Here is a 21,464-nt window from a genome sequence, read left to right as displayed (position 1 = left end):
ATGCCCAATCACAGCGGCCATTTACCACTCGATCGGCATATCCAATGAGAGGTGATCTCATATGTAAACATATGAAATCATCTCTCATCGCCAGCTCTCCCTCCTCACACAGAGACTGCGTGTGAGGAGGGAGAGCTTCCGTGCTGCAGCTGCAGCGTCAGTGAAACGTAAGTGAACACTAACAGTGAAACACACACAACACACATGCCCACCTGTCCCCAGTGCCATCTGTCCCCAGTGCCACCTGTCAGTGTCATCTGTCCCCAGTGCCACCTGTCAGTGTCATCTGTCCCCAGTGTCATCTGTCCCCAGTGTCATCTGTCCCCAGTGCCACCTGTCCCCAGTGCCACCTGTCCCCAGTGCCACCTGTCAGTGTCATGTGCCATCTGTTATCAGTGTCACGTATTAGTGTCACGTGTCATCAGTGCCACATATTAGTGCCATCTGTCATCAGTGTCACGTGCCATCAGTGCCATCTGTCATCAGTGCCACGTCAGTGTCATTGTCCTGGTGCTCCAGGGCCTTCAAAAGTGTAATAGGTAGTCAACAAGTTAGATGTGTAATTTATGCTCCTAGAACACGTGATGGTGCTCCCTGCATGTTAGGCCTCTCTATGTGGCTAGACTGTGAAAAAGTCCCACACATGTGGTATCGTAATAATCAGGAGTAGCAGAATGTATTTTGGGGCATTATTTGTGGTATACACATGCCATGTGAGAGAAATAACCTACTACAATGATAATTTTGTGGGAAAAAAATCTTCATTTTGTAAAGAATTGTGGGAAAAAAATGACAACATCAAAAACCTCACCATGCATCTTACTAAATACCTTGGAATGTCTACTTTCCAAAAAGGGGTCATGTGGGGGGTATTTGTACTTTCCTGACTTGTTCGGGTCACAAGAAATGAGATAGGCCACCAGTACATCAGATGTGATCAATTCTTTATGATTTGCACCACAGCTTGTAGACTCTCTAACTTTCACAAAGACCAAATAATATCCACTAATTTGGGTTATTTTTACCAAAGATATGTAGCAGTATAAATTGTGGCCAAAATTTATGAAGAAAAATTTATAATTTGCAAAATTTTATCACAGAAACAAAGAAAAATAAAAAAAACAGAGGTGATCAAATACCATCAAAAGAAAGCTCTATTTGTGGGGAAAAAAGGACAAAAATTCATTTGGGTACAGTGTTACATGACTAATTGTCATTCAAAGTGTGAGAGCAATGAAAGATGAAAATTGGTCTGGGCAGGAGAGGGGTTTAAGGGCCCCGTAGGCAAGTGGTTAAGGGTTCACTCACACCATAACATGCATAAGAACTCATGAAAAAAATTTGATGCATCAATATACATTTATATTTTATATATATATATATATATATATATATATATATATATATATATATACACACACATATATACACACACACACACACACATTTATATGCGTTATGTTCATTTCAGTGTTTTTATTTGCATTGACATCCACTGTTGTGTTTTTTTGTCCCCCCCCCCCCCCCATTTTTGGTGTTATCCCTTTCACTTGCACTGATGTTTGTTTAATGTGTTGTTTATGTGTGTTATGGATAAATTCAGATACACTGGATATTTCTGCACACCTCTGCAACTCATGACGCCAGCATTTTGGTGTGAATAGGGCACATAGAAACTGTTTTCTGTGTACTCTTGCACAGACCTGTGTTTTCTAGTGCAGTGGAAGCGATTAAAACAAAGCATGGCTAGAGTTCCATTGAAGGAATGAAGACCATAAAACTCGCTGTTATTAGAATATAAACTGGTTAGGTCGGGTGCAAAAATTCACCAAAAATGCTCAAGTATGGTAAAAAGCAGGTTTCTAGGAGGTCTGGAATTTAATAAACTGAGCCATGTTGTAATTATATTTATTCAAGAGGAATTTTGGATGGTACAACATCAAAACTGCCATATTGTACTTTATGTCCTGTATAATAATTAAAGCTTCTAAAGGTCATTAATGTGACAATGTATGCTACGGGGTGCACGTTGCACATGCCGGCCTCGTCTCTCTGCTAAAGGCAAATACCATCTGTTCTGTACAGGCAATGCTCCAGTTTTTCCAAGTAGTTCCCAAGCTCCCCCCTGTTCCTGAATTCCTACTGGTCCTGTACTATGATGGGTTCCCTTGTTGACCAATGAGATTTCAGAAGGACAGGAGGGGGTGGGTAGACTACAACACTAAATGAGTTGCTGCAGGCTTTGCAGGAACCTCTTAAAACCTACCTTATCTGCCCCCCTCATTTCTAGCCCACCCAGATTTGATTTTTTTTCAAAAATTCTTAATACATACCTCTTTACCAACAATTTTGGAAATGGTGGCATGACTTGTGGAATTTAAAAATCCTGCTTGGGAATTTGTTTTTTAAAAGAAAAAAGAAAACTAGACTTGGGATTTAAAGTGGTTGGAAAGCTTAAACATTTAACTTAAAGCGGAGTTCCACCCTGAAATAAAAAAAAAAAAAAAAAAGTCAGCAGCTACAAACACTGTAGCTGCTGACTTTTAAGGACATTTACCTGTCCAGGGAGCCCACAATGTCAGCCCCTGGAGGCCAATCTGCCCTTTGGATTGGGTACAAGTGCCACCATAGTAGCTAAGGGAAACCGGCAGTGGAGCCTTCAGGCTTCATTGCCAGTTTCCTACTGTGCATGCAACGAGTGGTGTGGTGCTTTCTGAATGGCCAAGTCATCTTCTGGGACACATACATGTCCCAGAAGGCAGTGGGGGGGGGGGGGAGGAGGAAGGGCAGACCCAAAAAAGGACATGATGTACCTCGCTGCGGCGAGGCTGGGATGATATTTCACCTGTTTACCAGTAAAGGCAAGTGAAAAAAAAAATATCCAAAAACGGTGGAGGTGTAGTCTTTACTTTAAGAAAAAGTTCAAAAGTTGGGTGGAGCTCCGCTTCAAGGCATCCCCTGCTTCAAGGTAAAAAAAAAAAAAAATGTTTCAGTGTGTGTATTGTCCCCTTACCCCATATATGCCCTGTACACACGGTTGGTGTTTCTGACGGAAAATGTGCGAACGGATCATGTTGTCGGAAAATGCAATCGCGCGGGCTCCATCTGACTTTTTCCGCCGGAATTTCTGACACGCAAAGTTTGAGAGCAGGATCTAAAATTTTCCGACAACAAAGTCCAATTGTTTAAATTCCGATCCTGTGTAGACAATTCCAACGGACAAAGTGCCACGCATGTTCAGAACGATCGGATTTTCCGACAACTTTGTGCGACCGTGTATATGCTAGACAAGTTTGGGCCAAAATCCGTCAGAAAAAAATCAGACGGATTTTGACGTTGGAAAGTCTGACCGTGTGTACAGGGCATAACACTTACCTGAGCCTGATCTCAATGGAGCACTGTGCCCTTCTGCAGCGATCCTGAGGTAGTGAGAGTTGGCTCTCCCTGCTGTTAGTCAAACTCTCTGACAAAGGAGCATGGGGCTGGGCCAAGCCCTGCTGTGTGTGTCTATAGATGCAGACACACAGAGAATTGGAGTAGCAAGGAGTCACAGCGGGGGACCAGAAAGGAGGAAGAGCCGAGCTGCTCTGTGCAGGTCCATTGCTCAGAGCAGGTAGGTATTGCATGTTTGTTAGTTTAAAGGAAAAAAAAAACTTCACAAATGCTTTACACAAAAACTGCTATGCACCATTATTGGCAGTAGGTGTAACTAATAATTGCATCAAAACAACTGGAGGGCCATAGTTTGAAGATCCATGAGTTAGAGCATGGTGACTGAAGAGTGCAAGAAAGCTCTGAGCTTCTGGGTGAAACAGGACATGTTGTTCTCTTTTTATATTACATAAGAAACAGGATAGTTGATCCGGCAGAGTTTTAATCTAAATGACCCACAACCAATCATGTAAAGCTGTCAAACAATTCTGACACATGAAAGAACTAGTAAGCCCAAGTGCCTGTTACTTTGTTGCTTGCTACAAAGACTTTCAGAAAAGTTGTCACTAAGGTGAATCCCCAGCTCATCTTACAACGCGAGGCATCTCTCGGTCAGCTTCTTAGGCCGCATTTTGCATAGTTGGATGCTACAAGGCATGGAGTCGGTACCAAATTTTCAAAAGTCAAAATTTGAATATTGTGCATGCCCCAGGATAAATGATCTATGCAGCAGAATTTTGATGGTGGTGGTGCCTATTTTGCAATACAAGGGTTATCTTACAGGCATGAATAATGACAGGTGTCATTAGGGCTGCAGATTCTGATCATTCATTGCAGATACCATAACAACGGGAGGCAGGTGTTCACTAGAAAACACTTCCAGCTTTGCTACATTATTTAAGAAAGGTTTATATTCCTTATTTACTGGTTAAGCAAGTTCAGAAAACCCTATTATCTGTAGCTTGTTATCTCATGGAAGCACATTCTGCCGTCCATGCAGTCCTAGTTTGGAATTTTTTTCATATATAATATTATATTTTATATATATATATATATATATATATATATATATATATATATATATATATATATATATATATATATATATACACACACACACACACACACACATACACACACACGCACACATTTTTGTATTGCTACAATATTTGTTTGCACAAAATTGCAAAGATGAAGCATGCTAGATAAAACGATTACTATTACTATCAATAATACTGACTCGCCATTTTTGCGACTTTTTCATTTTGCATCTATCTTTTTTATACAGATATTGCTTAACACGGTAGAGTGGATTAAACCAACCTTCCCATCAGCAACCTTTACCTACTCAATTTATATATTTAGTGGTGTGGCAGTATACTAAAGATGTAAAGCATTCTACTTTGCAGTCACTCTCCTTACCTTCTTTTCTTGTAGGCCACATAAGCGGCATTTCTCTCGGAGCTGTATCCCAGCGTTCTGCACTGGCGGTTACTGGCTGCAGTTGTAGAAAGCCTTGAAGGCGAGATGTAGGCGGGAGAGTCTGCACTGTCTGCATTGTTTACCTCTGTTCGGGAATTCTCAGGGGAAGTACAGGTGGAGGGACTGGTATCCCTGACAGAGCTCTCAGATGTCAGGGTGGAGTCAAATTGGTCTGTATTGGGAACTTCACAGCCAGCATTGTTCAAGTGAATGAAGTTAATCTCCGAATTATTCACCTATAAGAATTAAAAGCTTACATAAGTCAAACAGCAAAATTTTGACTTTCCCACCTGGGACACAGATTTATTTCTTAAAGTAGGACAGTAAAAAAAACAGTACACTTTAATCGATGCATAATCACTGATACAATGCATGATATGGGAAAACTCAATAGCATGTGGTTGAATGTAATAGAAGCTGTGCATGTGTGCTCCCCCTGCACAGAAAATGGGACAAGCGAATTGCTTTGGATAAAGTCAGGTTTGCAATATTTCGTTGTGCAATCAAATTTGCTCAGTGAACAGACAAAGCTTCAATCTATATTATGAGCAGGATCCCACTGTCATTTATGTACATTTATGTACACGCAGAGATGATTATGGTGCAAGACTACCTTGCTTCAGGGGTCTTTAAACATTGTAAACAAAGGGCCAGTTTACTGTCCATCAGACTTAAAGGGGGTTGAATTGTGGCCAGTGGGAATAAATAACGCCTCAGGCCTGGTGGTCAGTGGGATTAAATAAATTAGCGCCTTTGGTCAGTAGGAGGAGAAATAGTGCCCCATCATTGGCATCAGTGGGAGGAATTTTGCTCCACAGGGATGTGGTTAGAAATCATGGGGCCCCATACTGCTTACACCCCCCCCCCTCCCCTTCTAAAATACCAAATTATATTTCCACAAAAAAGATACTAAAATCATTATTATTATTTGACATATTTAGAGGCCCCTTTACCTGCTCTCCATCCTGAAACATCCTCTTGTGTGCCCGCAGCAACTGCCGGTGGGAGCAAAGAGGAGGAAAGCTGGCAACGCTGCAGAGAAAAGGGGCGCACAAGAGGGTCCAGAAAGCAAGGGAATGGGGGCAGGGATGTTAGAACTGAACTTCCGGCAGCACAGCTGGGGAGAGCAGAGGAGAAGCTGACAGCGTTGCAGGAAGAGGCAGAAAAGAATCAGTGTCTGCAGTAAGGCAGTACAGCTGGCCCTCCTGCTCAGCAGGTGCCCAGTACAGGAGGGCTGGCTGTATGGCCTTCTCAGCAGCCCCAGTGCCCCATCATTGGCATCAGTGGGAGGAATAGTGCTCCATCATTGGCATCAGTGGGAGGAATAGTGCTCCAGTGTTGGTATCAGTAGGACGAATAGTGTCCCTTCATTGATATCACTGGGAGGAACAGTGCCCCATCAGTGGTATCAATGGGAGGAATAGTGCCCCACATAGGTGTCATTGGGAGGAATAGTGCCCCATCCTTTGTCTCAGGGACAGGAATTATGTCCCACTGTTGGTGTAAGTTGGAGGAATAGTGCCTTTTATCAGTGGGAGGGATAGTGACCCAAGGGCCAGATAAAGGCTAGCAAAGGGCCGCATTCAGCTCATAGACTGCAGTTTGGAGACCTCTGCTTTAAACATAACATACTCCCTTATTAGATGCTGCCCTAATGAGAATGTATAAGTGGAGAGGGGTAGGGAAGATCTAAGCAATTTTGCTCTGTTAGGTAGTATTTGTTCCAATGTCCCATGTGGATTAATAAGCATACACATGCTAGCATACAAGTACTAGCTTACTATACGTTGTCCAGTGAACTCCTCTGAAATGGTAGTAGAATGAAATTGCCATAATTTACTTATCTTTACCCAGCATGTTACAGCTAACACTGGTCAGAGGAAGGACAACAGAAAACATTTAGGTGTCCAGATTAATATATAAATATATATCCCTCAGTCTTCCCCACCATGAAAAAAAAAAGTTACATTTTTAAAGAACAGTGTTAGGTTTAATAATTTCCTTGTTGGGATTAATAAAGAATAATTCCACTAAATCCTATAAAATGAAGGGAGGCTATGGGCAAAGTTATTAAAAAAAATATCTAAAACTAAAAATCCTATCCCATTGCACAGCTCCTGTGATTCGTGTTAAATAACATGCTGGACAAAGGTCCCAACCTGAATCTTAAAGATATGATGTGTAGTTCATTACAGTAAATCATATGTCTAAAAATATTTGCCAATATAACCAAATCTTACTTCATCCACCACCATTGAGTTGGCATACACTTCATCATTGCCATTTAGCATAGCAGACAGCCTGGTAGCAGCAAGCATAGTGGGTGGGTATTTCAGCCTCTTCAGGACATCTACCGATGAATGTCTTTTTTCTGAAATTAAAAATTCACTCGAGTTACTAGAAGAAATATAACATTCACATAAGAATTCTGACTGAGAACAATAAATGGCAGAGGTTAAAGAAGACTACGGCCTATTATGCCTTCTAGGAAACTGGCACAGTCATATAAAAGGTTGAGTAACAGGCATGTGAAATGGCCCACAGAAATATTGTCCAACAAATGGGAAAATTTGTGTGCTCATTCAAGCATGTAAATATACATGCTTGAATGAGCACACAAATTTTCCCAAGGTATATTTAGATGTGTACTCAGTTTTCCTTGTACAAATTATGACTCTAATCCACCATTATGAATACCATTATGGATCCTCTGACAAATAGGACCTGCCCACCCCCAATCATTAGCCACAATCCACAACATGGGTATTTTTGGAAAAGTTACGATTTGATCATTCAACCACTGAAATCTCTGAAACTATCAAAGTCAAGGGTTTCAGTTTCTTTTATGTGGGTCTTAATTTTGGTTGAACTTCCAATACTCTGATAGTCTTTTGAGCATTTTGTTTTTCACCTAATAAACGATTGACCTACTATAGCATGTTGGCTTGCGGAGGTGTTCCGTGCTTGAAATTTATAACTGTATGGTGAACCTATTTATAGGCGAAAAATGCTCAGCGTACCTCCAAGTACCATAAAAACAGAGGGGGATAGTCCAGCAAGCTGTAAATTGTTCAAGTTGGCTCTAAATGGTCAAAACTCATTTTCATAGTTCATGCCATAAACAGAGAAGGAGAAGAAAGGAAATGTTACAGCTGACTCTTCTCAGTAAAGGCAAAGGCGATGGTAAAGAATGAACGTAGTGAGCTGTTACTTATCAAAGCTGAAGCTCCAACCTAGCACTAGAGGCTGTCCTGGCCTGGAAGCTAGAAATGGTACCATGTTCAATTTTTCCTTCAAGATAAATCCATTACCAGGAATGCACACATTCTCTCCCACATTGCCGAACGATTGGGGTAGATGAGTGATACAGGTAATTGCATACAAACTTACATCTTGGACTCTTAACAGACACTGAAGGATTCTTTCCAGCCAAATTCATAATCATTTGGATTTCCTGTTATATTACTTTTGTGAAGTTAATCCAGGACTTAAATGATGAAATATACATGATAACTTGTGCCATAAATAAGGCTTTGCTGATAACCAATAAATGGGTAACCAAAGGAGAACACATGGCCAGGGCTCAAAGCAAAGTTCTGGCTCGTGTTTGGGACGGCAGCATATGACTACCTAGATATTTCCAAGAAGGAACAAGATACAACAAGCGATGCATTTTTAGGAAGATTACTGCATTTCTATGCTGACAAGAGGCAAAGGTCCAAGCCACAATCCATCCACAGCATTCGTTAATCCTGTACATGCACTCTATTTGTCATCTCTAGGGTATTGGATGTGCTTCTTAAACAAAAGAACACAGAGAGGAATTGTAAACAATGAAATATGATAATTATATGTTGCAAACAAAGAAAAAGTATTTTAACCCCTCAGCTAATAACAGAAGCCCACAAATATGCACGGCCCTGCTAAAACCATGACTTTGGTCAAACTTACCAAAGCAACATCCTAATGGCAGTTCCATCCACCCAGCAACAACTGGGTAACCCTGAAGATAAACTAAGCCAGTCATGAAAAATGGGAGCTGCCATTGTGGACATCCTTTTGAAGATGTTATTTGACTGGCTGTTACACTGACTTTAGAACACCAAGTTGCTGACCCAGTACAAGTATGCAAGACTGAAGGTCTGAGTAAAGTCAATAGACCCTACCTGCACTTTTGTTCCAGGTCAGTGACTCAAAAAAAAAATCTGACCAAAGTGAGTCACCATTGATGATAGGCAATTAGCATTATAAATGAAGCTTAAAGCCCAACTCCGGGCACAAAAAAAAAGAAACTGCAATGGCCAACTGCTGCTTAAGTCTTGGGGTGCAGGGGTAACAAGAAATAGTTACCTTACTCCTCACACCTGTAGGCTCCCTCCATGCATTGGCTCCTGAAATCTGCCTTTTTAAGGTGCTCCCAGCTGCAGTCACTCACCTACCTCCTCCAAATACAGGATTGATAGTCCTTCCTTGTTTATGGTGCTGCTCAAGAACCACCCACAGCTCAGAGTCAGGAGAAGAGGAGAGTGCCAGAGCTAGGAGTAAGGCAAGTAGCCAGTATCAGAAATAGACTTGAAAAACTTAACATAACTCACTAGAACCAGGTGGCTTACACCTGAGGGTCCTTAAGGAACTCAGCCAGGTGATAGCTAGTTCTTAATTTTTATGGGCAGTTTACTGACTGGAAGAGTACCAGCTGATTAGAGAAAAGCCAACGTGGTAACAGTACATAAAAAAGGGCCGACATACAGTTAGGTCTATATATATTTGGACACAGGCACAATTTTAATACCTTTTGCTCTGTATGCCACCAGGAAATGAAACAATCCAAATGAATTTGAGGTGCAGACTTTCAGCTTTAATTCAAGGAGTTGAACATAAATATCAAGTACAAATTTTAGGAACTGCAACCATTTTTATACACAGTCCCCCCCCCCAATTTCAGGGGCTCAAATGTAATTGGACAAATTAATATAATCATAAATAACATGTTAATTGGTAATATTTTGTTGAGAATCCTTTACTGGCAATGGCTGCCTGAAGTTTGGAACCCATGAACATTACCAAAGACTGGGTTTCCTCCTCCTTTGCAAAGCTCTAATTGCAGCTGAACTCACCTGAAGAGTGAAACTCGTCAAGGTGACATCATCACGACAGTGTGAAATCACCACAACAGTACCTGTGATGTTCTGACCCAGACAGGAGCTATCAGACCTGCCTTGCCGCTTCAGCTACTCAGCTGGGACACTAGACGGATTAACAGGAGGAGTGCGGATGCGGTGATTTGTTTTGCTGTGCTATGGAGGCTGATCCCAGGGTAGACAGGTGAATGTTCTGGTGGTAGTGAGGACTGGTGAGACCAACCGAATCGGTAGTATCCGCTATTTACTTGTACCTGCCTTAACCTGATACCACCTTAACCTGTGTTGCACACACCTGTACCTGAGGGTGTCCACTGCCTGTTGGCATTGCTCTGCACCAGCTCGGCTCTTGTCCACTGTATACAGAGCCCTCTTTCTCTAGTGTGGAACTTTACTGACATTCGGCCAAGGATCTAACCCAGTATCATCTTTCCATCTTGGAACAAAGCGGAATCCCCTCACTACACACCTCATGTAGATGCCTTTATTTCTGACTTTGGATCCCAGGGTCTATTATCCATACTGACATTACGGTCACAACACTATTGCAGACCAGGGTCCCTTTGTCATTTTTTTCTTAGACTAGCATATTCCCCCAATGGGGATTTAGAGCTGTGTATGTGTGAAGATTGAGGTACGATCGTGGTACCTACTTGTCTGGTTTGACAATGTTGTCATATTTTATTATGAAATGGTGAAGGTCTCTGTGGTTTTATCTACGTTTACCAATAAAGCAATTTCCATTTTTCCTACCACCCGCATTACTCCTGTTAGATCTCCCGCTTGAGTATCCTCAGTCCCCCTTATTTTATGCAGCTGTCTTCGAAATGAAATGTATGCTCAATTGGGTTGAGATCAGGTGATTGACTTGGCCATTGCAGAATATTCCACTTTTCCTTCAAAAGCTCCTGGGTTGCTTTTGCAGTGTGTTTTGGATCATTGTCTATCTGTACTGTGAAGCGCCGTCCAATCAACTTTGCTGCATTTGGCTGAATCTGGGCTGACAGTATATCTCTAAACACTGCAGAATTCCTCCGGCTGCTTCTATCTTCTGTTACATCATCAATAAACACCAATGACCGTGTGCCACTGGAAGCCATGCATGCCCATGCCATCAGACTGCCTCTACCATGTTTAACAGATGACGTTGTGTGCGTTGGATCATGAGCTGTTCCAAGCCCTCTCCACGCTTTTTCCTTCCTGTCATTCTGGTACAGATTATCATTCATCCAAAGAATGCTTTTCCAGAACTGGTCTGGCTTTTTTTTTTCTTTTTTTTTGATGTTTTTTGGCAGTTTAATCTGGATTTTCTATTCTTCAAATTTATGAATGGTTTTCACCTTGTGTTGAACCCTCTGTATTTGCTCTCGTGAAGTTTTCTCTTGATTGTAGACTTTGACAATGATACGTCCACCTCTTGGAGAGTGTCCTTCACTTGTCTGGATGTTGTGAATGGGTTTTTCTTTACCAAAGAGAGGATCCTACGATCATCCACCACTGTTGTCTTCCATGGACTTCCAGGCCTTTTTATGTTGCCGAGTTCACCAGTGCATTCTTCATTCCTCTGAATGTACCAAACTGTTGATTTGGCCACTCCTAAAGTTGCTGCTATCTCTCTGATGGATTTGTTTCATTTTTGAAGCCTTACAATGGCCCGTTTCACTTGCATGGAAAGCTCCTTTGAACGCATGCAATGCCAAGCTGCTGCAAGCAAAGCCAACAGATTATTGACATGCATTAAAAAGGGGATTCAGTCCAGAGATAAAACGATAATTCTCCCACGCTACAAGAATCTGACTCTGACCGCATCTTGAGTATGCCGTCCAGTTTTGGGCACTAGTCCTCGAGAAGGATGTGCTAGAACTGGAGCGAGTCCAGAGAAGGGCAACAACGCTAATAAGGGGACTAGAGGATCTCAGCTATGAGGAAAGACTACAAGCATTGAACGCTTGAGAGGGCATATGATAGCGCTGCACAAATACTGTTCTGGTGACCCTAGCATAGGGAAAAAAACTTTTCTGTGAAAGGGAATTTAAAAAGACATGCCGCTATTCACTGAAATTGGAAGATAAGTGGTTTAACCCTAAACTGCAGAGAGGAAAACTATTAGATGGGCACTTTAACGATCACAACATGCAGGGATATACAATGTACTATTGACATAAACACAAGTACACTCACACACCACAGGTTAAACTGGATGGACCGGTGTCTTTTTTTTAACCTTACCAACTATGTAACTATGTAGGTATTACATCCACTTCATCTCCCCCTACACCAAATGAGTAATTAACCCTTGGGACTCATTTACATTTGCTTTGAATTTAACACACATTAAAGCACCCACCATTTCAACATGACTTTTTGATGCGTTTTTCATACTTCTGTGGTGCTTCGGTGATCGTACTGTGATGCTTCGATGATGCTTTTTTTTAAGCAATAAACAAACTAGGCAAATGCAGTGTGTGTGGGTGCATGTGTGTGTGTGTGTGTGTGTGTGTTGATTTAGTTTTAAAAGGGCACAGTAGAACCCCAGCTCAGTAGTATCCCCACTGAGCAGATCCCCAGTTCATTAGTACCCCCCGTTCAGCAGATCCCCAGCCCATTGGTACCCACCAAGAAAGCGATATGTGGTATAGTTTTAAAAAAAGGACTGTAATGTAACCATTTTATTTAGTGACAGCGGCTTTGACTGGCATTCATAGTGATTTAAAAAAGGCTGTCCAATACCACATTTTGAAGCAATTGTAAAGGAGCCTCACTGCAAAGATCCCAATGTTGGGTTTTAAGGGTTTTAAAGTGTATCTAAAGCCAAAAAAAGTTTGTTTTTGTTTTGGATAGCATGGGGAAGGATTAGAACCTCTGGCAGATTTTTATTACAGACTGTGTTCCTCTGGGGGATATTCATTCTCTTTACTGATCCTTTACTGTCCCGGGACTGAGCCCTTGTTCACACTGGTGCAATTTGGCATGCGATTTGACATGTAAAATCGCAGCAATTGCTGGCAATGGCACTATCCTAATCAGTGCAACGCTGCCTTTGTGGCACTGCGCCGATTTCCAAAAGTAGTTTCTGTACTACTTTTGGCAATTTCGGGGTGCGATTTCCATCAACATCTGTGCAGAAACCTTCACAGATGTCTCAGAACTTGCCCCCAAAATAGGGACCAACATGCGGGAATGAAATCGTGCGTGTTCAGCTTTCCCGCAGTCAATGTGAACCAAGGCTGAAATTAGGAGAAAACTCAAATGTCTAAAGTTTTCATTGGAACAGGAAGGTAAATATTAAAATGGAGAGACCTGTCTCAGAGAATTTCCCTCGCTTTGAAGAGATTTCATCTCACTTCCAGTTTTGTCTACAGGACAAGTGAATGAAAATCCTCTTAATGAGATACAGATAGTGAAAAAAGCTCTAACCATTCTATATTTTTTCCAATAACTTCCAAGCCAGTTCATACCACATGCAGTTCAGTGCGTTTTTCTTCCTGCATCAAAAATGCATGGAGAGTAAGTTCAATGGTTTTCAATGGTCAGTTCCAGTACTGAACTGTACTAGAATGCAGTAAAAACACATAAAAAACACACTGAAACACACCTAAAGGCACCAGAAACGCACTGAAACACACCTAAAGGCACCAGAAATGCACTGAAACACACCTGTCCTTATTTCAGGTGAATAAAAAAAAAATATAAAAAAAAGCACCAAAAACGCATCAAAAATGTGCATGCAGAAAAGCATCTGAAATGCATCTAGACTGGGTTTCTATGGCGTGAACTGGCCCTCAAAGCAAAAAAAATTATAAAAATCCAACCACCATAACAAAAACAGGCAGTCCTCTTGCCGTGCCCATTTAAATATTGACTTAAGTACTGTATGTGCAGGCCAACCAAAATTGTACCTATTTAACACAAGAGACTATTGATAAGAGCAGTGTATGCGCTGACTGCGTTTTCTTCCCTTCATGAATGCAAGAGTAGAAAAACAAAAGTCTAGATTTTGCTGATGGGAGAAATCAAATTTAAATGGTTATCCTTTGTGAGCTATAATTAAATCTGGGCTCCAGCCTTCCCAGTCTTGCACAATTATACTGAAATGACCTACTCTGATTTTGCTGCACACTGGGAGTTTCTTCCTGTGTGCATTTGAAGCTGTGGAAAAATCATCTAGAGCCCACTTGGACACAGTCCCACTCTCCTCTGTGGGGCAATCCATCCGATGCCACCCGATCTGCCAGACTAATGGGGAATAGGACCACCATCCATCTGATTTTGGCGGACAGGACTGGATCGGATGGCGGCAGGTGTGAGTGGATATGTGTCCACTGACATCCGCTGCTCCACAGAAGAGACTGAAGGGTCAGTTTTTCAGTTGGATCCGATTGGTCCAGTCTCTTCTTTGGAGCGGCGGATGTCAGTGGACACCCGACGCCAGCTGGTCGGATGCGATCCTATCCTATCTGGCAAAAAAAACGGATGGCCGTGTGAAAGGGGCCTCACTGTCTCAAGCTCCCCACTTTCATTTCTTGGATTTCAGTTCTTTAAGTCATGGAGGTTCAGCATCACATGTAGAGTTGCCACCGCATCCCTTTAAACCTGAACACATTTGAATTACACAGGTTCTGAGGCTAATTAAATGCAGATAAGGCACCAATTGAGTTTAATTACCACCTTAATCAGCCACAGAACCTGTGTAATTAATATGTGTTCGGGTTTAAGGCCGAGTTCACACTGGTGCAACACGACACTCGTCCTACTGTGGATCCGACTTTGCCCTGTGACTTGAAGTGAGAGACGCGTTCGACTTCAATGAACGGGGATCCGACTTGGATTCCCGCCAATACCAGGCACTGTGTTTGGTATGAATCTTGAGGGGGAACACCACGGCAAATTTTAAAATAAAAAAAAAACACATGGGTTCCCCATCCAAGAGCATACCAGGTCCTTCAGTCTGGTATGGATTTTAAGGGGATTTTAAGGGGAACCCCCTATGCCAAAACGGTGTGGGGTCCCCCCCAAAATCCATACCTGACCCTTATCCGAGCACGCAGCCCGGGCCGGTCAGGAAAGGAGGTGGTGACGAGCGAGCACCCCCACCTCCTGAACTGTACCAGGCTGCATTCCCTCAACATGGGGGGTGGATGCTTTGGGGCAGGGGAGCACCCTGCGCCCCCCCCCCCCCACCCCAAGGCACCTTGTCCCCATGTTGATGAGGACAAGGGCCTCTTCCCGACAACCCTGGCCGTTGGTTGTCGAGGTCTTTGGGACTGGGGGCTTATCGGAATCTGGGAGTAACCTTTAATAAGGGGGCCCCCACATACCGGGCCCCCCACCCTATGTGAATGAGTATGGGGTACATCATTCCCCTACCCATTCACCTGGGGGAAAAAGTGTCAATAAAAAAAAAAAACACACTAGACCGGTTTTTAAAGTAATTTATTAGGCAGCTCCAGTGATCTCTTACGACTTCTCCATGCTCTCCGGCCTCTTCTCCGCGCTCTCCGTTTTTTTATTTAAAATTTGGTGTGGCGTTCCCCCCTCAAGATCATCAGAGCACAAGTCGCATCAGGCAAGATGGCGATCCAACTTCAATGATATTCAATGGGCTGAAGTAGAATCAAAGTAGTGCAGGGAGCATTTTCAAAGTCAGACCGACTTGTGTCGGACCAGTTAAGATGGCTCCCATAGGTCACGCCACTTCCTCATACTCAACTTGTCCAAAACCGAACTTATAATATTTTCTCCCCCACATGCCTTTTCCCCTGACTTATCTGTTAAGAGCAATGGCACAACCATCCACCCATCCCCCACATGTCAGTGTGCTAGGTGTTATCCTGGACTCTGAACTCTCTTTTCGGCCCCACATCCAATCACTTTCCAAAGCTTGCCACCTCAACCTCTGCAACATCTCCAAACTACGTCCCTTTCTAACCAATCACTCCCTGGTCATGTCTCACCTTGGCTACTGCAATTCCCTCCTCATTAGCTTACCTTTAACCACTTGACCACTGGGCACTTAAACCCCCTTCCTAACCAGACCAATTTTTTAGCTTTCGGTGCTCTCACACTTTGAATGACAATTACTCAGTCATGCAACACTGTACCTATATGAAATTTTTGTCCTTTTTTTCATGCAAATAGAGCTTTCTTTTGGTGGTATTTAATCACCGCTGGGTTTTTTATTTTTTGCGCTATAAATCCAAACAGACTGAAAATTCAGTAAAAAAATAAATAATTCTTTGTTTCTGTTAAAATTTAGTGCAGAGTATTGGTAAATATTGGCAGAGTATTGGTAGTAGTTAGTGATGGCCGAACGGTTCGCCCGGCGGTCGTTTCGCGGCGAATTTCCGACATTCGCGGTCCGCACGTTCGAACGCCTTTTTCCGTCGTTCGCCGCGGCGGACTTACGTGTTTAATGTATACAAGAACTTTAACCTTTGGTGACACGTTTATCATGTGATACAGGACAGCCAATTGAGACATGACAGCACATGGACACTTGTACATTCCCCCTAACCTATAAATACACCCGATCCGGTGGCCATTTTACATTCTTTCTTCTGTTAAGATAGGGACAGGTTCCTGTGTGGAGTAGGGAGAGATAAACCACTAGCTATTTGGTACACAAAAGTTCTTTTCAGGACTGGTATAGGTGTTAGGTGTTGATAGGTTTGCTGTGCTGCTGATTCTTGCAGCAGCCTGAGTGTCTTTTGTTAGTTTAGAGAAAGGGAAAGGACGGTGTATGCTACAGGGACAGCCAGATTAGTCTTTCATCATCATCATCATCATCATCATCATTAGCTGTTACTATCAAGGTCCACAAAAGAGCTGTTCCAGTAACCACTAATCGTTCTCTTTTTTTGCCAATTTGTATAGGGACAGGAAGGAAGCAGTGTTGTCAGGCAGTGAGGGTAATTTTAAAGACTTGCTGTTATTATTAGTTCCACAAAGGTTCTTTTCAGGACTGGTATCAGTGGTACAGTAATAGGCTTGTACATGTATAATATTCTTTCTTCCAAATATAGAAAGGATATTATACTTGACTGCTGCCCTTCTGCTGCAGTCTGCTAAACATTCACAACTCACTTGTTCCACAAAAGTTCTTATAAGGACTGGTAACTTGGTATAGGGTGCTACGGTACATAGGCTTGAGTGCGGTACAGTCTGCTGTTCTGTAAGGACCGCTATCGGTCCACAATAGATAGGGTTGACGTGCACCACTGCTGACCGCTGCCCTATACTGCAGCAGTCCTTCAGCGGTATAGGGACTGACGTACAGTCTGCTAATCACTAACACACAACCTGCTTGTTCCACAAAAGTTCTTATAAGGACTGGTAACTTGGTATAGGGTGCTACGGTACATAGGCTTGAGTGCGGTACAGTCTGCTGTTCTGTAAGGACCGCTATCGGTCCACAATAGATAGGGTTGACGTGCACCACTGCTGACCGCTGCCCTATACTGCAGCAGTCCTTCAGCGGTATAGGGACTGACGTACAGTCTGCTAAACACTAATACACAACCTGCTTGGTCCACAAAAGTTCTTATAAGGACTGGTAACTTGGTATAGGGTGCTACGGTACATAGGCTTGAGTGCGGTACAGTCTGCTGTTCTGTAAGGACCGCTATCGGTCCACAATAGATAGGGTTGACGTGCACCACTGCTGACCGCTGCCCTATACTGCAGCAGTCCTTCAGCGGTATAGGGACTGACGTACAGTCTGCTAAACACTAATACACAACCTGCTTGGTCCACAAAAGTTCTTATAAGGACTGGTAACTTGGTATAGGGTGCTACGGTACATAGGCTTGAGTGCGGTACAGTCTGCTGTTCTGTAAGGACCGCTATCGGTCCACAATAGATAGGGTTGACGTGCACCACTGCTGACCGCTGCCCTATACTGCAGCAGTCCTTCAGCGGTATAGGGACTGACGTACAGTCTGCTAAACACTAATACACAACCTGCTTGGTCCACAAAAGTTCTTATAAGGACTGGTAACTTGGTATAGGGTGCTACGGTACATAGGCTTGAGTGCGGTACAGTCTGCTGTTCTGTAAGGACCGCTATCGGTCCACAATAGATAGGGTTGACGTGCACCACTGCTGACCGCTCACCTATACTGCAGCAGTCCTTCAGCGGTATAGGGACTGACGTACAGTCTGCTAATCACTAACACACAACCTGCTTGTTCCACAAAAGTTCTTATAAGGACTGGTAACTTGGTATAGGGTGCTACGGTACATAGGCTTGAGTGCGGTACAGTCTGCTGTTCTGTAAGGACCGCTATCGGTCCACAATAGATAGGGTTGACGTGCACCACTGCTGACCGCTGCCCTATACTGCAGCAGTCCTTCAGCGGTATAGGGACTGACGTACAGTCTGCTAAACACTAATACACAACCTGCTTGGTCCACAAAAGTTCTTATAAGGACTGGTAACTTGGTATAGGGTGCTACGGTACATAGGCTTGAGTGCGGTACAGTCTGCTGTTCTGTAAGGACCGCTATCGGTCCACAATAGATAGGGTTGACGTGCACCACTGCTGACCGCTCACCTATACTGCAGCAGTCCTTCAGCGGTATAGGGACTGACGTACAGTCTGCTAATCACTAACACACAACCTGCTTGTTCCACAAAAGTTCTTATAAGGACTGGTAACTTGGTATAGGGTGCTACGGTACATAGGCTTGAGTGCGGTACAGTCTGCTGTTCTGTAAGGACCGCTATCGGTCCACAATAGATAGGGTTGACGTGCACCACTGCTGACCGCTGCCCTATACTGCAGCAGTCCTTCAGCGGTATAGGGACTGACGTACAGTCTGCTAAACACTAATACACAACCTGCTTGGTCCACAAAAGTTCTTATAAGGACTGGTAACTTGGTATAGGGTGCTACGGTACATAGGCTTGAGTGCGGTACAGTCTGCTGTTCTGTAAGGACCGCTATCGGTCCACAATAGATAGGGTTGACGTGCACCACTGCTGACCGCTGCCCTATACTGCAGCAGTCCTTCAGCGGTATAGGGACTGACGTACAGTCTGCTAATCACTAACACACAACCTGCTTGTTCCACAAAAGTTCTTATAAGGACTGGTAACTTGGTATAGGGTGCTACGGTACATAGGCTTGAGTGCGGTACAGTCTGCTGTTCTGTAAGGACCGCTATCGGTCCACAATAGATAGGGTTGACGTGCACCACTGCTGACCGCTGCCCTATACTGCAGCAGTCCTTCAGCGGTATAGGGACTGACGTACAGTCTGCTAAACACTAATACACAACCTGCTTGGTCCACAAAAGTTCTTATAAGGACTGGTAACTTGGTATAGGGTGCTACGGTACATAGGCTTGAGTGCGGTACAGTCTGCTGTTCTGTAAGGACCGCTATCGGTCCACAATAGATAGGGTTGACGTGCACCACTGCTGACCGCTGCCCTATACTGCAGCAGTCCTTCAGCGGTATAGGGACTGACGTACAGTCTGCTAAACACTAATACACAACCTGCTTGGTCCACAAAAGTTCTTATAAGGACTGGTAACTTGGTATAGGGTGCTACGGTACATAGGCTTGAGTGCGGTACAGTCTGCTGTTCTGTAAGGACCGCTATCGGTCCACAATAGATAGGGTTGACGTGCACCACTGCTGACCGCTCACCTATACTGCAGCAGTCCTTCAGCGGTATAGGGACTGACGTACAGTCTGCTAATCACTAACACACAACCTGCTTGTTCCACAAAAGTTCTTATAAGGACTGGTAACTTGGTATAGGGTGCTACGGTACATAGGCTTGAGTGCGGTACAGTCTGCTGTTCTGTAAGGACCGCTATCGGTCCACAATAGATAGGGTTGACGTGCACCACTGCTGACCGCTGCCCTATACTGCAGCAGTCCTTCAGCGGTATAGGGACTGACGTACAGTCTGCTAAACACTAACACACAACCTGCTTGGTCCACAAAAGTTCTTATAAGGACTGGTAACTTGGTATAGGGTGCTACGGTACATAGGCTTGAGTGCGGTACAGTCTGCTGTTCTGTAAGGACCGCTATCGGTCCACAATAGATAGGGTTGACGTGCACCACTGCTGACCGCTGCCCTATACTGCAGCAGTCCTTCAGCGGTATAGGGACTGACGTACAGTCTGCTAAACACTAATACACAACCTGCTTGGTCCACAAAAGTTCTTATAAGGACTGGTAACTTGGTATAGGGTGCTACGGTACATAGGCTTGAGTGCGGTACAGTCTGCTGTTCTGTAAGGACCGCTATCGGTCCACAATAGATAGGGTTGACGTGCACCACTGCTGACCGCTCACCTATACTGCAGCAGTCCTTCAGCGGTATAGGGACTGACGTACAGTCTGCTAATCACTAACACACAACCTGCTTGTTCCACAAAAGTTCTTATAAGGACTGGTAACTTGGTATAGGGTGCTACGGTACATAGGCTTGAGTGCGGTACAGTCTGCTGTTCTGTAAGGACCGCTATCGGTCCACAATAGATAGGGTTGACGTGCACCACTGCTGACCGCTGCCCTATACTGCAGCAGTCCTTCAGCGGTATAGGGACTGACGTACAGTCTGCTAAACACTAATACACAACCTGCTTGGTCCACAAAAGTTCTTATAAGGACTGGTAACTTGGTATAGGGTGCTACGGTACATAGGCTTGAGTGCGGTACAGTCTGCTGTTCTGTAAGGACCGCTATCGGTCCACAATAGATAGGGTTGACGTGCACCACTGCTGACCGCTGCCCTATACTGCAGCAGTCCTTCAGCGGTATAGGGACTGACGTACAGTCTGCTAAACACTAATACACAACCTGCTTGGTCCACAAAAGTTCTTATAAGGACTGGTAACTTGGTATAGGGTGCTACGGTACATAGGCTTGAGTGCGGTACAGTCTGCTGTTCTGTAAGGACCGCTATAGGTCCACAATAGATAGGGTTGACGTGCACCACTGCTGACCGCTCACCTATACTGCAGCAGTCCTTCAGCGGTATAGGGACTAAGAGTTTTGTCACAGGGTCATTTAAAAAATGACATGCAGAGGAAGAGGCAGGCCCTTCCGCAGGGGTGGTAGGGGTAGGGCAGGAGCAACAGGCTTGAGCCAAAGTGGGAAGTTGCAGAAGGTGCGTTCAATTACTTTAAAGGATGCACCAGACTTGGTTGAGTGGCTCGCTCAGCCTTACTCTTCTGCACCCTCCTCATCCTCTCGATCTGCACCCTCTTCTTCACTCTCTGCTATGTGCACCCCCAAAGACACTACCACCAACAACACGACCACCACCACCACCACCACATACCTTCCGCTTGAGTCACTGGAATTATTTTCCGATCCATATCAAGAGGACATTTCTGATGCGCAGCCACTCTTGGTATTGGATCAGGAAGAGGAGGTAGCAACAAGCG

General features: G+C 43.9%; 1 protein-coding gene across 5 annotated transcripts in view; it reads right to left on the bottom strand.

Moving 5' to 3' along the window:
- The window catches only part of ARHGEF28 (Rho guanine nucleotide exchange factor 28), a 367,072-nt gene that overhangs the window by 113,193 nt on the left and 232,415 nt on the right, over positions 1 to 21,464 (bottom strand). For all 5 annotated transcript variants that reach the window (XM_077462520.1, XM_077462516.1, XM_077462518.1 and 2 more), the window contains 2 exons: positions 7,155 to 7,285; positions 4,855 to 5,150 (listed from right to left, as the gene is read on the bottom strand). In XM_077462520.1, the coding sequence (XP_077318646.1) occupies positions 4,855 to 5,150; positions 7,155 to 7,285 (427 nt within the window). The remainder of the gene's footprint in view (positions 1 to 4,854; positions 5,151 to 7,154; positions 7,286 to 21,464) is intronic.

Source organism: Lithobates pipiens, unplaced genomic scaffold (genome assembly GCF_037356315.1).
Source record: "Lithobates pipiens isolate NorthernLeopardFrog02 unplaced genomic scaffold, aLitPip1_a1.2 Scaffold_3, whole genome shotgun sequence".
Lineage (NCBI taxonomy): Eukaryota > Metazoa > Chordata > Amphibia > Anura > Ranidae > Lithobates > Lithobates pipiens.
The sequence above is the reverse complement of the archived record's forward strand: the minus strand, read 5'-3'. Positions and strand labels throughout refer to the sequence as shown.